The following is a 15,319-nucleotide window of genomic DNA, read 5'->3' on the forward strand; positions in this document are numbered from 1 at the left end:
ATTGGGGGTTGGAGTAAACATCCCTGTGTCAGGAAGGTGGCACACCCAAACACCAAAGAGAAGTTCCCTTCTGGACTTCACACCCTGTATCTCATCTGGCTGTTCATTTGTATTCTTTACAAGTCACCAAGTTCCCCCACATATCCCCCACTCAGCGAGTGGGATGATGGGTCAACTATCAAACCAGGAGTAATGAACATGGAAACACTTGCAGTTGACACCTGAAGGGAGCAGGTAGTCTGGTAGGACTCAACCCTTCATTTACAAGGTCCATACTACCTTCACATACATCAGAGTTGGATTAAAACCACAGAACATTCCATTAGTAAACCCAAGAATTGCACGTTTTCTTGGCGGGGGAAATCCCAGGTGTTTCCCTCTTAGGCTGTTCATTAGTTATCCTTTTTAAATACGTCCGACTTTTTTTGCACAGCCTACACCATCTACTGTCATTCTTGGGTGTGTTCCTGACTTACTATGCCTGGTAAGATTCTTCTTCCATGGTACTCTAGTTTTTATCATCTCAACCTATACAGGAATCCATTCCATTGTTTTAAGATGTTCAAGGCCAGTTGCTCAGGAAGCTGAGGCAGGAGGATCACAAGTTCAAAGCCAGCCTCAGGAACTTGGCAGACCTTGTCTGAAAATAGAAATTCAAGGTAGCAGGGAAGAAAACCATACCTACACTAAAAACTAAAGGAAAACGCCAAGACAGTACAGTCTAAGGGGACAAATGTTAAAAAAATTTCAATGACACCTCATCCATGTTCAGTCTGAAAATAATTTTTACTTCTTGCCTAGGTTCTACCAAGACATACTTTGTTGCTTAGGCCTAGCAGTTAGGCCTAACAAATCCCTAAAATTTATGAACCTGGCCTTTCTTTTAGTATTTAGATGTTGATAGACCTTTATTCGTTTATTTGTATGTAGTGCTGAAAATCACACAGCTAGGCAAGCTCTCTACCACTGAGCCTTAACCCCAGCCCTGAAACTGGCATCTTAAGCTCAATTCAAACTAAGTAAAACGCAAAGGTGATCTAGAAGCAACTGTGCAGTAGAGTACATGCTTGTAATTCCAGCCAACTATGGAGGCTGGGGGTGGGAGGGGACTTTGGGGCCTGAGGACGAGGTCAGTTGCACAGCGCCCTTGGGGGGAAGACACTCCAAAATGACTTGAATGTCATAAATGCACAATAAACGCCAACTGTACCTCAACACATTTCCCACCTTTGTGAGGCACTCCATTTTACCTTAAGTTTCCTACCCTAAAACCCAATAGTATGCTACATGTTATTTCATATAATGTAGACCAACTTCTCAAACTTTAATGAATGTATTCACGTGAATTGGGAATATTGATGAAATTTGTTCCTCATTCAGTAGCTTTGAGGTGGGGACTTGAGATTCAGCATTCCTCAAACTCCACCCAAGGCCTATGAGCCCAATGTATTATTAATTTATGGACTTGGATCTGGGGTAAGGCTAATTTCAAAAAGATGCCCCCTTTTCCATTCAAGACTTGTTAGGTAGTATATACACAAAAAAGACAAGCCGATAAAAATAAGAAATTTATTACCAAATATACAAAAACACAAACACAGTTCAATCCCTGTGTTTGTCTTACAAATTTCATTTCTGTATAACCAATTTATAGTATACAATATTTACATGTATTTACAAGACTCCCACCTGTATGTAAACTCTGGTCCATTTGTGCTTTCATATCTTGAAGAGAAACATAAAATGTTAATATTTTACCAAGAAGTGTATCTTTGTGTTGATTTTTAATTTTAACAAATATCACTAAATGACTCAAAGGGATGGGATAATGCTAGAAACAAACTTGCAATAAAGTGCAATTTTAAGCATTAGTTTTTTTCTTTTAGACAGGTACCCATAGTCCATATGGACTTTTTTTCTTATCTATTTTTGGCGATCGTGAAGATGTCTCTTCAGCAGCTTTAGCTGTTTTCTGCACTGGCTTTGCTACAGAATTCTGTAAGACAATAAATTAAGTCAGCTTCCAAACACATTTTACATAATTATAACATTTCTCAAAAACACATTCAATGATCATATTAAACATTATCAACCAAATGCAAAGCACGGACCTAATTTGTAACGTGAGCTGAACTATAAAATCAAGAAACTATGGGAGACAGGGCAGGAGAGAGGCCTACACAGGGGATGACTAATTCTAAAGCCCATTTAAAAAAAAAAAAAAATCCACACACAAAACCCTAATGGTCGTTGAGATTTCTTTTTAAATTTCAAAAATTAAACGAGAAAAATATTTATTGAACCCGAGTATGTACAAGATATGGAAGGTGCCCATATAATACTTGTATATATAGACTGATTCTCTTTACAAAGAGGCTTAGCAGGGCTTAATCATCAAAGATTAAAACAAAAGATAAATGTCTACACAATACAAAAAAATTGACTCAATTTTTCAGTAGCTACTGCATTAATATACTTACATTAGAGCTAAAAGCTATGTTTTTTTGCTGGGAAGATTTCTCACTGGGATTTTTAGTTCCATCTTCTGTTAGCTTTTCCGACAGCTAGACAGGTAAGAAGAAGACATTAAAAAAAAAAATCCTTTTTTTTTTTTTTTTAACTAATTGTATAAAAAGCCTAATTGTACATAAGTATGGTTGTAGACACACAAATCAAGTTGGATCTAACACCACAGTTAATAGCCTAAAAAAGACAACTGTCAGGTTTCCACTTAGCAAACTGATTTGATAGTAGACTAAAGGCACACTTTCCCATATTTTATTTCCCTGACACAAATCCAAGTAATTTTTAAAAGTAAGGTCATACCAGAAATACCTAGTTTCAAGGAACCAAGGCATTTGCCAGTTGGACACCTAATTAATAAACGACTCAACACCTTGTCTATTATTGAACAAAAACCACATCTGAGTCCCAATAATAGATTCATTTTATCAATTTCTACCTTTTATCAATTTTAAGCTTTAGATTTCACATTTAACTTAGAAGTACAGTGCAATTTGCCAACACACTTCCTGCATATTTCTGGAGAATTATAATAAACTTATCTGCAAGTGAAGCAGGACTCCTCTTCTGTAATCTCTCAAAATATCTGGAATATATTGCATATATTATGAATGGGACATCTATGCCACAGATGCCCCACCATTATAAAGTGTACCTTTGCTTAACTTAAAACTTGTCTTTAACACCTTATGCAAATGGAACCTGTCACAAATTCTAGCATGCACATGGAACTACCAACACAAAACTAAGCTTTTAGTGTGTGAACATAAACTTTAGTTAAACCTCTGATGTTTTAGCCCATGTATCAATTACCAACAGATTTTCTTCATCATTGTCTGGAGACCACATTCATGATTTCTATAAGACAGAAATAAAGCAGATAAACTATACTGTATGTTGAGCACAGATTTGTGGGAACATAATGCTGCAAATGAAAGCTACAGAAAAGACTCTTTGTCTATAAAGACTTGAGTAGGGAAAACTTTGATAACACAGAAATCTCCAAAATACCAGCAATAATATATTCATGGTGTTATGAAAGGACTAGAATAAAATTATCTCCCAATTTCATGGGTGCTGATGCTGTTATATCATGAATATATTTTGTTATTGGAAAATTTTACATAGCTAGACTTTCCAAGAAGTGTAGCCTAGGATAAAGAATGGCTGATCAGATCTTTCTGGAAGTGGCTTTTCAGAAGATGATCTGATAGTTAGAATACTTACCTCAAACTTTACACCATTACTTGGTACACCTGCTCCATGGCTTGTTTCTTTAGCTACAGGAACAGTTCTCAGACTAGCTGGCAAGTCAAAGTTAGTTGTTCCTAACGCTTTTGCTGCATTGGCCTTTGCTATTTCTAATAGCTCCATTCGATCTAAAAGAATAAACAAGAAATCCATTAATCCTGTAGCAGTTTCACCACAAAAAGTGACCCACAAAACGTTTCAATTGAGAAACAAAATTCTCTCATTTATTGCTATCAAAAGCATTCCTGAATTACCCAACAATTCAGTTTTTCTGACTCACAACCATAATTTGTTATTTTGCTTTCTCTTCATTTTATTTCTGAACATTAGCATTTTTTAAAGACCCTGTGTGGAGCAACTGTCATTTACTAAACCCATAATTGCTGTTACTAACGACCCAGTTCCCCCTAAGTATTTCTACTTAATTTCATCTAGGACACCAAGTCACTTGTTCACATTCCCATCTGTTCAGTAATACAGTGACAAAAGCCTTATTCTGACATTTTTCTTCCGAGCAGCTGATTTGTAAGCCTTAGGGTAAACTACTAACTCGTCTACATTCAAAAAGCTACACCAAGAACAGCGAATCACAAGGGAGCCACACTGAAGCAGGAACGTCGCAGTTGGACTTCAATTCCAAGTGGAAGCGTGGTCCGTTTAAATGTAGGCACAGCTCACCACGAACCGGCTGCAGCTTCCCCTCCCCCCGACAAAGGAACCGCGACTTCCGCGACCCACGCTGGGTTCCCTGGCCACCCGAACGCCGTCGCCGACCGCACACAAAGGGGAAGCTCCGTCGCGCCGAGCACGACGCCCACCTTTTTCACTTAGACGAAACGGCGTCCTGCTGCGCGACCTGGTCCTGGACCTGTCCCGCCACCGGCCGTGCTCCTCGGGGTAAACGGTGCGGCCGAAGCCGTAGTAGCGCCGCCCCCGCGCGACGGCGTAGTAGGACCTTGGCTGGTGCGACCGTCCGCGCGAGCGCGACCTGCTCCGCGAGCGGTAGGGCGAGGGCGAGCGGCGAGCCCTGCGCGGCGGCCCGTAGCGCCTCTCCCGGTACCGGCGGCCGCGGGAGCGCGACCGGCTCCGCGAGTAGGAGCGCGAGTAGCGCCGGTACTTGCGCTGGTGGCGCCTCCTGGAGCGAGAGCGCGACCTGCTGCGCCTGCGGGGCCGGCTGCGGCTCCCGGACGACGAGCGGCTGGAGCCGCGCGAGTCGGGCCGGGAGCTCGCGCACGAGGAGCGGCTCCGCGACCGCGACCACAGGCGGCTGGAGCGGCCGGACCGCGAGGTGGCGGGCGAGTCCTTCTGCGGCGAGCCGGGCCACAGGTCGTTCACGTAGTTGGACATGGCGCCTGCGGCCGGGCCTCCTCGGGCGGAGCGCGCGCCTCCCGCAAACCCGGGCCTCTGCGAGCACGGACAGGGAGAACCACGGGTCAGGCCGGGAGCGGCGCCGGGGCTCGGCCCAGGCGAAGCGCGGCCTTCCCGCCCCGCGCCGGCCGCCCGCACCTCCCCAGGCACCCGCGTCCAGAAGCGCAGGAGCCGCCGCGCCGGCAGGACACTCACCGCAGCCCGTCAAGCCTCCGCAGGACGGAGAGAAAGGCCCAACGGAAGCCTCCCTCCCCAAGCTCGGGACGCAGAGGGGGGGTTTCGCAAGGATTCTCGACCTCGGACACAGCAACCCCCACCTCCGACGTCCGGACGCCGACTGAGCGGGGCGTCTACTGACGCGTCGAAAGTACTAGAAGCTGACGCCTGGAGCATGCGCAGAAACGTTGGCGCGGTGGGCGTGGCCCTTGTCGCCCAACCGCCGCCCGGCCGCCTCGCCCCACCCATTGCCGCGCGCCAACACCAGCTGGGTGCGCATGCGCACCCCGACCTGGGCCCCGCGGCTACATCCGGGCATCTCGCTGCGAGTTTTGTTTTTCGTTCTGAGAGAATTAAGAGCTCTCCGGCCTGAGGGCCCGGCTGGGAGGCGGAGGGGCTGCAGCCACTGGTGGGACCGAGCTCGCACAATTGGGAATCCCCCCATCTAAAAATGTGACACTTGTTCACTGTGACGGGCAGACTAATGGCTCCTAAAGACACTCCGCCCTAATTTCCGGGAACCCATGAATATGTCATCCTAACAGGGCGATAGGAATTTTGCTGACAGGATTGGGGTTGAGGTTGGGCGATGAGACGCCCCGAAGCCCATGGCTAGGCCGTCTGGCCGCCCCGCGCCCCAGGTCACGGCTCCCGCCCCGCGGGAAGCCGCCCGCGCCCTCCCCAGGCGTCACCAAGAGGTTGCCCTCCAGGCTTGACGGGCACGGGACTCCCGGTGGAGACCGGACAGGCGACCGCCGGGGTGGCCTCCCCGGGAGGACGAGTCCGGGCCGGCGAGCCCGCTGAGCACGCGGACTCCGTCCCAGGACCTGCCGGCTGTTGGAAAGACGCAGAACGTTGCCTTGAACGGGACTCGTGGGTTTTGCGGTGCTCAGGCTGACCCAGAGCCGCAGCCACAGCCTTTTTTGTTTTTTGATCTTGAGGCAGGATCTCACCAAGTTTCCCAGGTTGGCCTCACGTTTTCATCTCAGCCTGCGGAGTAGCTGGGATGACAGGCGTGCACCACCGCGCCCAGCATTCATTGATTTTTTTTCTTTGTTTTTTGGTACCGGGGAATTGAGCTCGGGGCACCCGACCACTGAGCCACACTCCCAGTCCTATTTTGTATTTTATTTAGTGACAGGGTCTCACTGAGTTGCTTAGCGCCTCGCTCTTGCTGAGGCTGGCTTTGAACTCAGATCCTCCTGCCTCAGCCTCCCGAGCCGCTGGGATTACAGGCGTGTGCCACTGCACCAGGCTAACTGATTTCTTTTTAATTAAATGAACTAACCACTTCAATAAAGCGAGTCAGACATATGTATTCCTTTGCAAGTGCACTGTTACAAAACCCACTTATTTTGGAGGGACATCTAAATGCTCTCATCTTGTTCATCCTCACCCCGCAGCCCCAAACCCGCACAGAAGTGGAAGGCATCAACACCCGAGCACTCGGATGGGGTCTGCCTTACTCTCAGCGTGCAGGGTGCCTATCCACTTCTCTGAGGATTACCTTGATGAAAACAGTTCTTAAAAATGCTTCTTTTTCTAAAATACCCTCTCAAGCAAGATACAGTGCTTACTATAACTTTTGCTGAAAGTTCTCATGAAGCTTTGTGAGTGAACAGAAAAATATAAATTCCTCATGTGATAAGTGTAAAAATGATGTTTGGGGAAAAGAAGTGAAACTATGGTTATGAATAAGGAAGGGGTGATAGGAGTCTGTGAACAGTTCATAGTAACAAATGTGTGCCTAAAACATTATGGCTAGAAAAATTCTGGATGTTAATAGGATGTTGGAAACACGCCTTTGCCTTTGTGCAGAATACTGGTGTTTGTCTCTAGAATACATGCAGTCTTCCTTATGTTGAGTGTCTTTATTTCTGTGAATATAATCTCTGAACAACTATCTACTTACCTGATAGAATAATCCAACTTCAATTATCATTAGTACATCTAGCACTGAATTTGTGGGCCAATTTAGGCAGAAATGACATCTTTAAATAGGAAAGCTTCTCATCTAAAAATATGACATTTTGCTTTAAGTTTTTTGCTTCATTTGGTTGTTTTTGCAGGGCGAGGAATGGAACCCAGGGCCTCCCACATGCTAGGCAAGGGCTCTACTACTGAACTGCATCCCCAGGCACCGTTCGAGTATTTTCAGTTTTTATGCACTCTACCAGCTGAGCTATCTCCCCAGCCCCGTGGTTATCTTTTTATCTCTACCAAACATACTTAAACCTGTCCCTCCTCCCCTCCTTTCACAAATATTTATAGAATGTGTATTACATGCTGTTAAATAGGTTCAGAAAAATTTAGTCATCTTTTACTTAACCAAAATCAGTTTTTTTAAATTAAGGTTCAGTGACAAAATTTTTCTAACAAGTAAAGGAGTCTGTTTTGTTTTATTTTGTTTTCTATCAGGGATTGAACCCAGGGGTGCTCAACCACTGAGCCACATCCCCAGCCCTTTTTATTTTTTATTTTGAGACAGGGTGTCACTAAGTTGCTTAGGGTCTTGCTAAATTGCTGAAGCTGGATTTGAATTTGTAACCCCCCTGCCTCACACTCCCAAGCCACTGGGATTACAGGTATATGCAACCACACCCAGCCAAGGAATCTTTAAGATATAAAATAAAAACTAATAATTCATTCCCTAAAGGTATGGAATCCTTTGAAAGAAGCCCCCATCCTTTCCCATAACGTAGAGGTAACCAGTGTTAACATTTAATTTATTGGGTGCCCTCTCACATCCTTTCTCCAAGATCTTTCAACTCTATATTATTTTTTACAAATATGGGCTCATTATAAACAAATTGATTTAGAACATTTATAATGAACATTAAGATAAACCACACAATCTAATGTATTCATTTATCAGCTGTATAATATTCCATACCTTTTTTTTTTCCCTGCAGTTGGTGGAGTCTTTTGTGTAACTGTGAAGGGTTAGTTTCTTTTTTCTTTGGAAAATTCTGTCATTATCTTCTTTTCCTATATTTTTAAAAATTTTGTTTGTAGTTGTAGATGGACAGAATGCCTTTATTTTATTTATTTATTTATTTATTTATTTATTTTCGGTGCTGAGGATTGAACCCAGAGCTTTGTGCATGCGAGGCAGGCACTCTACCCACTGAGCTATATCCCCAACCTCAGAATGCCTTTATTTTGTTTATTTTTATGCGGTGCTAAGGATCGAATCCAGTGCCTCCCATGTACCAGGCAAGTGCTCTGCCCCTGAGCTACAGCCTCAGCCCTCATCCGTATATTTTTAATGGGTGCATTATAATTGTACGTAGTGGTGGCATTTGTTGTTACATATTTGTATATGTACACAACATAACAATTTAGCCTCCACAGTCATGAACTACAGAAATTAGGCTTTGTCCCTAATTTTTTAACCTTAAGTTAAAATAGAAATAATCTAGTAGAAAATAAGCTGATAGAAATAATCTAGTAGAAAGGAGAAGGTTGATACCACAAGAGGACTTGCACATGGCTCCAGTATTTTCACTAAAAACCATGCTTCAGAATTATCCAAAGATGTTAGAGCAGTAGCAGAGCTTCTCAGTGGCTCCTAATCCACAAGGTCAAGGTCAATAGAGCCATGTACAGGACTCAACCTGGAGCAGCTGATTGCAATGAAGCCTGAAGCCCTCCCCCCAGCACTACTCTAAGACAGTACCTCCAACAGTGGTGGGTAAGCACATTCTCTCAGAGAGGCAGGATTAGAGGAGCTTCCACCTGTGGAGCTACTCAAAAGGAAGAGAGCTACCAAGAGGAATGAGCCTTATTACTTTCCAAAATAGTTGTCACACAATGCGTGAGAACACCATCATAACCCCCAGATAGGTCATCCCCCATTTTAGATTTAATTTCCGGGTTTTTTGTTGTTGTTGATGCTATAGTTTTGGTGGTGCTGGGGACTGAACCCAGAGCCTTATGCATGCTAGGCAAACACTCTACCAACTGAGCTAAATCTCCAGTGTCATTCCTCCATTTTAGGTCATCCTGCTTTCCTGTGCTTATTTTTAGCACTTATCACAACTGTAATGAAATATTAATTGATTTTATAAATGTGTTGTTCCCACCAGAATATAAATTGCATAAGGACGGGAACTTATTCTTTACTCTAGCATTCCGGGCAATGTATTGCATGTGGTAGGCACTCTGTTTACTGAATGAAGAATGAAATAGAAATCTCCAACAGGTTTTAAAAGACAGAGGGAAAGGAAGGGAATATTTTAGAATGGGGGTCTTAGCAAACTCGGAAATAGAAATGCCCATTTTAGAATTTTGTGACAGAAAAGAAACCAACTTGGCTAGAGGAAAAGGGTTGGGGGGAGTGTGAGATAAAGGGGCAGATGGTGAGCCAGGGACATGGGCATCTGCCTGTCAAACCAGCAGGGCCCTGTTCATCTGAAGTACTGGATCTACCTTCACAGTTGCTGGATCTACTGAGAGCGCACACTTCACCTAACTGGATGGGAGGAAAAGGAAACACTTGCAGGATTTGGGAGAATAACGCTCAAAAGGCTTTTAAGGCCTGAGGAAATGTCAAGCTGTTTTCCACATCTGACATTCCTGCCAGCAATGTATGAATGTTTCAGTTCCTGTACATCTTCACCAACACTTTTTTCTTTTTCGATTATATTCATCTTAGAGTATGTGGATTTAGAGGAGTTTTACTGTAAAGAGAAGTCGGTAGTTGGGCTGCTGGCCAGAGAATGTGGTCAGACCAAGCTTTTTTTATGAAAGAATATATGTAGCATGTTTATAGACTGGAAGAAATAATCTAATAGAAAGGAGAAGGTGGATAGCAGGAGAGGAGTCGGACAGCTTGGGAGCCACATTCTTGAGTAGGAGAGACAAGTGGAGGAGTTGGCCTTAAGGGAACACAGGCAGTTTACTGAGCTTAACAGGTGGAAAGGTGGTACAGACACACCGGTGGGGCTAGTATGACAGCTTGGTGGTGAGCGCTTAGAAGTCCTCTTGTAATGCTTTTCCAGGTGAAATGAGCAGCTGAGATTGAGGAGGGGAGGAGATATTCAGAGTCTGAAGAAGGAAGGTCTAAGGAAGGTAGGAGATATTGAAAGTCTAAATACAGTCATTTGGGATGACTTGACCAGAGGATAGGACAAGAAGCATTACACAGAACCAACTGAAGTTAGCAACCACAAGGGGTTTTCTTTGGGGTGGGGGAGTGTTTCTTCTGGGACCCTCTGGATTGAGCCCAGGACCTGTGCGTTCTCTACCACTGAGCTCCACCTCCAGCTCCAGTGATCATGAGTTTAAAATGAGACCAATCTATTATCTTTTCCTCTAGCATGTGATCTCATCATATTAGAGATTTTTGGTATTTGAATGAAGAAGTGAGTTAATAATGAGTTTGTACTGCATGCACAGAAGAGTTTTTTCCCATTGCTACTTATGTTGATTAAAAATGCTTTAATACTAGATATTGTTGAAATTAAGAACCTAAGAATAGCACATCTTATGTCAGTTCTTCTGATCAAGATAATTAGAATAAACAAGGATTTTATTTTAGTGCCTTTATTTCTCTTGAGGATTATGTCGCTGAATATACAAAGGAAGATGGAAAACTATCAAAAAATTTTCAATCTGCCCAGTTATGTTTTATTTTCAGAAAAGGGGGAAGCCAAAAGTAAATGGTAGCTTCCTTAAAGATCTAGCATTCATTCTCTTAACAGTTTCTTTCTAGAATTCTGAATAAATTCTAGAATTTCTAGAATAAATTAATTATCCATTAATTTATTCATTTCTCAGTATTTCCTCTTTAATGATCTTATGTAGCATCACAAAAAATTAGCCCTAGTAGCTTGTGGTACATGCCTGTAATCCCAGCTACTCAGAAGCTGAAGCAGAAAAATTTTAAGTTTGAAGCTAGCCTAGGCAACTTAGCAAGACCCTGTCTCAAAATAAAAATTTTAGAAAGGACTGGAGATGTAGTTCAGTGGTAAAGTGTCCCTGGCTTCAGCCCCCAGTCCCCCCCCCCTCCCCCACATAGTAACACTGGTAAAGACAGAATGTTATGAAATTTATAAGATGAATTCAAACACATTAATAAATTTTATATAATATGAAATCTTTCTGGTAGCTGGGCACGGTGGCACATGCCTGTAATCCAAGTGGCTCAGAAGGCTAAGACAGGAGGATCACAAGTTCTGAGGCCCTAAAGCAACTTAGAAAGATCCTTTCCCAAAATAAAAAAAAATTAAAAAAAGGACAGGGGATGTGGCTCAGTGGTTAAGCACCTCTGAGTTCAATCCCTGATACAAAAAAAAAAAAAAAATTCTTTCTGGTTTCTGGCAGGGCCTCTGCTTTTCTCACAGGTAGCAGTGAGCTCATAGAGACTGCTTTGTCATAACAATCCTGTGCTTCACAGACTCTAAATTATACTATTAGAGTCTCAAGATTTTTATACTTACTTTGTGAAGACTGTTCAGTGCTTTGAAGAATTAACGGCTTTGCGCTGGGAAGAGAGCTTAGTGGCAGAGCACCTGCCTAGCATGTACAAGGCTCTGGGTTTAATCCTCAGTATTGAAAAAAAAAAAAAAAAAAAACTAGAGCTTTGTGAACCTGCAGTGCTTGTGATTCAGCCCTCCTCCAAGACCCAAGGGAGAACTGCATCCTCACCCAGTTGCAGGACACAGGTTGTCATGGTGGCTCTACTGAAACCTTGAGGCCACAGCTCTGACCACAGAGTCACAGAGTCATCCTGGGATGTGTCTGCAAACACATCTCAGGATGATGTCTTACTATTCCTGTGTCACACTTTACCAGACAGACATGGCAGTTTTCTTATGCAATTTTTACTAGCTGTCTGGTCAACATTAACTCTATTGCTTAAGAAAAGCATAAACAATTTAATCATGGACTCTGTCTGTAAGGTGTCATTGTTATTACTGTGGGGATTCTTGTTCTGACCAAAATATAATTTTCTTTGAAAATTCTGCCAGGCATGGTTGTCCATGCCTGTAATCTCAGTGATTTGGGTGGCTGACACAGGAGGATTGCAAGTTTGAAGCTAGCTTCAGCAACTTAGTGAGACACTGTCTCAAAATTTTAAAAAATTGGGGCTGAGGTTGTGGCTCAGTGGTAGAGTGTTTGCCTAGCATGTGTGAGGCATTGGGCTCAATTCTCAGCACCCATTCAAATAAATGAATAAAATAAAAGTCCATCAACATCTAAAACCATATTTTTAAAAAATTAAAAGGGCTAGTGATGTGGCTCAGTGGCAGAGCATTCTTGGGTTCAATCCTTACTACCACAAAAGAAAGAGAGCACACTAAAATAAAAAATGAAAAAGCTACAGAACTACCAAGTTTATACTTACATAAGTATGGTTGTTTATTTAAAATATGATTGTGAATTTATTTTTTCAGAACTTTTTTTTCCTTTTTCCAGAAAGGGTCTGGCTAAGTTGTCCAGGCTGGTCTTGAACTTGCCATCCTCCTGCCTCAGCCTCACAAGTTGCTGGAATTATAGGCACATGCCACCAGGCCCAGCTATTTTTCCACAACTTTTTCAAATTAAAGCACTACTTGAATAAAAGAGAACCAATGTGTTGATTACGAACATAGTAGACAACTCCAACAGAGAACATGAGGAATGTAGCCTTTTGAGTCACCTCTTTGAAAGCACTCCCCCGCCCCCCGATTCCTGCTGATGGGAAGAATTACACCCTGTGGGAGAGAAGTCCCTGTGTTTCTCCTTTGCTAACAAAGCAATAAACCTCCTTTTTCCTTTTTCTCAAAAATAAAAATAAAAAATAAAACATATAGTATTTTATTTCATAGATTTTTTCCAATATAGCACATAACACAAGAGGAATCTGAAGCTTCCCTCGTACAGGGAAGGGGTATGTGTGTATCCTCCTCCTGTCCTTCACATTCTAGAGTGATTCCACTCACATTGGCCTCTTGACTAACTGTATTGGTCTGCTTGGGTTGCTATAACAAAATACCACAAACCGAGGAGCTTACACAACAGAAATCTATTTCCATAGTTCTGGAGGCAGTAAATCCAAGGTCAGGGTGACAGGAAGCCTTTCTTCCTGTCTTATGGGTCCCTGCTTTCTTGTTATGTCCTCACATAGTGTTTCTTCTGTGCATTCATTCCCCTGGTAAGTGATTTCTTCTTATGAGGACATTAGCCCTGTGAGATTAAAGGCCCACCCTTATGATCTCATTTAATTATTGCTTGGTTTTTTTTTTTTTTGGCAGTACTGAAGACTGAACCCAGGAGAGCATTACCACTGAGCTACATCCACAGCCCTTTTCTTATTTTATTTTTAATTTTGAGTCAAGGCCTTGCTAAATTGCCAAGGCTGGCCTTGAATTTGGGGTCCACTTGCCCCAGTCTCCTGAGTCACTGGGATTATAGGCATGCACTACTTTGCCTGGGTGTGTGTTAAATTTTGAGACAAGTTCTTGCTAAATTACCCACTGGCTTCAAACTTGCCATCTTCCTTCCTCAGTCTTGCCAGTTGCTGGGATTACAGGCAGGTGCTGGTGCCTGGCTCAGCTGTTGCTTACTTAAAGGCCCTATTTCCCACTACAGTCACATTGGGAATTAGGGCTTCAACACATACATTTGGAGGGGACAGTCCATGACAATAGTCATTAACAAACAACATGAATCTGAAGATACTTTTAATGTGTGATTATTGTCCTTATGCATAAACCTCAGTGTTCCACTGCCTCTGCTATGGTATTGCTTTAAGAAAATGTGAATCCTTATTTCCTTCATTGACAGTTAATGATAATAGATACATCTTTTCAGCACTCAATGTATTTTAGGAATTATTCTAGATTCTGGGAATATATACATGCATGTACTAAAGCTCCTTTTCTTAACTAACTCACAGTCTGACTAGACTGTTAGAAATTCAGAAAATTGCTGCCTTCAAAGACATGTAGGAGCCAGGCGTGGTAATACATACCTGTAATCGCAGCAACTCAGGAAGGAGGCTGAGGCAGGAGAATTAGAGGTTCAAGGCCAGCCTTAGCAACTTAGTGAAGCCCTGTCTCAAAATCAAAAATAAAAAGGGCTCGAGATATAGGTGCCCAGTGGTAAAATACCTCCAAGTTCAATCCCCAGTACCCTCCCCCCCCAAATAAAAAGACATGTAAGAATTCAGAAATTATAGATGGTGAACCACAGTACCTAATAATCCAACTTACTTATAAAAAAGAAAAATTTCATCCATTAGTTTACTTATTTTAACAAGTATTTACTGAGTGATAACTTTGAGCCTAAGATATAGCAATAAGGAAATAGGCTGAAGTCTCTGCTCTCATGAGAGACAAATAAACAAACAGATACAGAATGTAACATTAGTAGTAAATACTTGGAATTAGATTGAAGGTAAAGAGAAAGAGGACAACTTATACAGGAGGCAGCCATGCAAGATGGCATCAGGAAGCTTATCCCCAGAGGCAGCCCCTGAGCAGATGTGAATGAAGTGAAGGAGGGAGCCACACCCAGGAGTAGAGGAGAGAGGTCCAGGTGGAGAGAAGGAGCTGAGGGCCCTTCACAGTCAGATCAGCAAAGAAACCACATGATTGACGGAGCCCTGTGAACCAGCAGAAGGGACAGATCAGCTCCTCTCTGGCCACAAGGAGCCAGAGCAACAAGGATCTTATAGGATTTTATTTACACGAGGGGAAGCCACTGAGCATTCAGAGAACAGAATTTGTGGGATCTGTTTTATGTTTTACAAGTCTCGGTGGTTGTCGTGTAGAAAAAAAGAGGAGGGAGTTCTGAAGCCCAGAGAGGACTGCAGTACCAGCTTGCACTAAAGGGCCAGCAGGCAGGGCTGGGATGGGGTGGGTGTGGCTGGGAGGCAGGCCCAACAGGTACTCGGAACCTAACTGATCAGAAATTGTAATCATGAAATGTCCTGCACAAACAGTAACCCATGCCTACAAAACTCCTGCTCGCA

The 15,319-nt window shown here is 43.1% G+C and overlaps 1 protein-coding gene across 2 annotated transcripts; it reads right to left on the minus strand.

Moving 5' to 3' along the window:
* Positions 1-1,553: 1,553 nt before the first annotated feature.
* RSRP1 (arginine and serine rich protein 1) lies at positions 1,554-5,493 on the minus strand. Of its 2 annotated transcripts, XM_079130659.1 has the most exons (5): positions 5,338-5,493; positions 4,593-5,178; positions 3,751-3,902; positions 2,481-2,564; positions 1,554-1,996 (listed from the first exon to the last, which is right to left on the minus strand). In XM_079130659.1, the coding sequence occupies exons 2-5, from the start codon at positions 5,119-5,121 to the stop codon at positions 1,883-1,885; spliced, it is 879 nt and encodes a 292-aa protein (XP_078986785.1). In that variant the 5' UTR covers positions 5,122-5,178; positions 5,338-5,493; the 3' UTR covers positions 1,554-1,882. The 2 variants fall into 2 exon arrangements, 1 of the variants encoding a protein (XP_078986785.1); XR_013762344.1 differs by lacking the exons at positions 1,554-1,996; positions 2,481-2,564 and adding an exon at positions 2,589-3,109 and having other exon boundaries at positions 3,337-3,902.
* Positions 5,494-15,319: the final 9,826 nt, after the last annotated feature.

Source organism: Sciurus vulgaris (assembly GCF_902686455.1).
Source record: "Sciurus vulgaris genome assembly, chromosome: 1".
In the NCBI taxonomy this organism is placed as follows: domain Eukaryota; kingdom Metazoa; phylum Chordata; class Mammalia; order Rodentia; family Sciuridae; genus Sciurus; species Sciurus vulgaris.

Bases quoted from the DNA above. Each gene is read 5' to 3' on its own strand.
- RSRP1 (XM_079130659.1), bottom strand. From the start codon at position 5,121: ATGTCCAACTACGTGAACGACCTGTGGCCCGGCTCGCCGCAGAAGGAC. The intron at 3,903-4,592 runs GTGGGCGTCGTG...TTATTCTTTTAG, and splicing joins GTTTCGTCTAAGTGAAAAAG to ATCGAATGGAGCTATTAGAA. The intron at 2,565-3,750 runs GTAAGTATTCTA...TTACCTGTCTAG, and splicing joins GTAATGGTGTAAAGTTTGAG to CTGTCGGAAAAGCTAACAGA.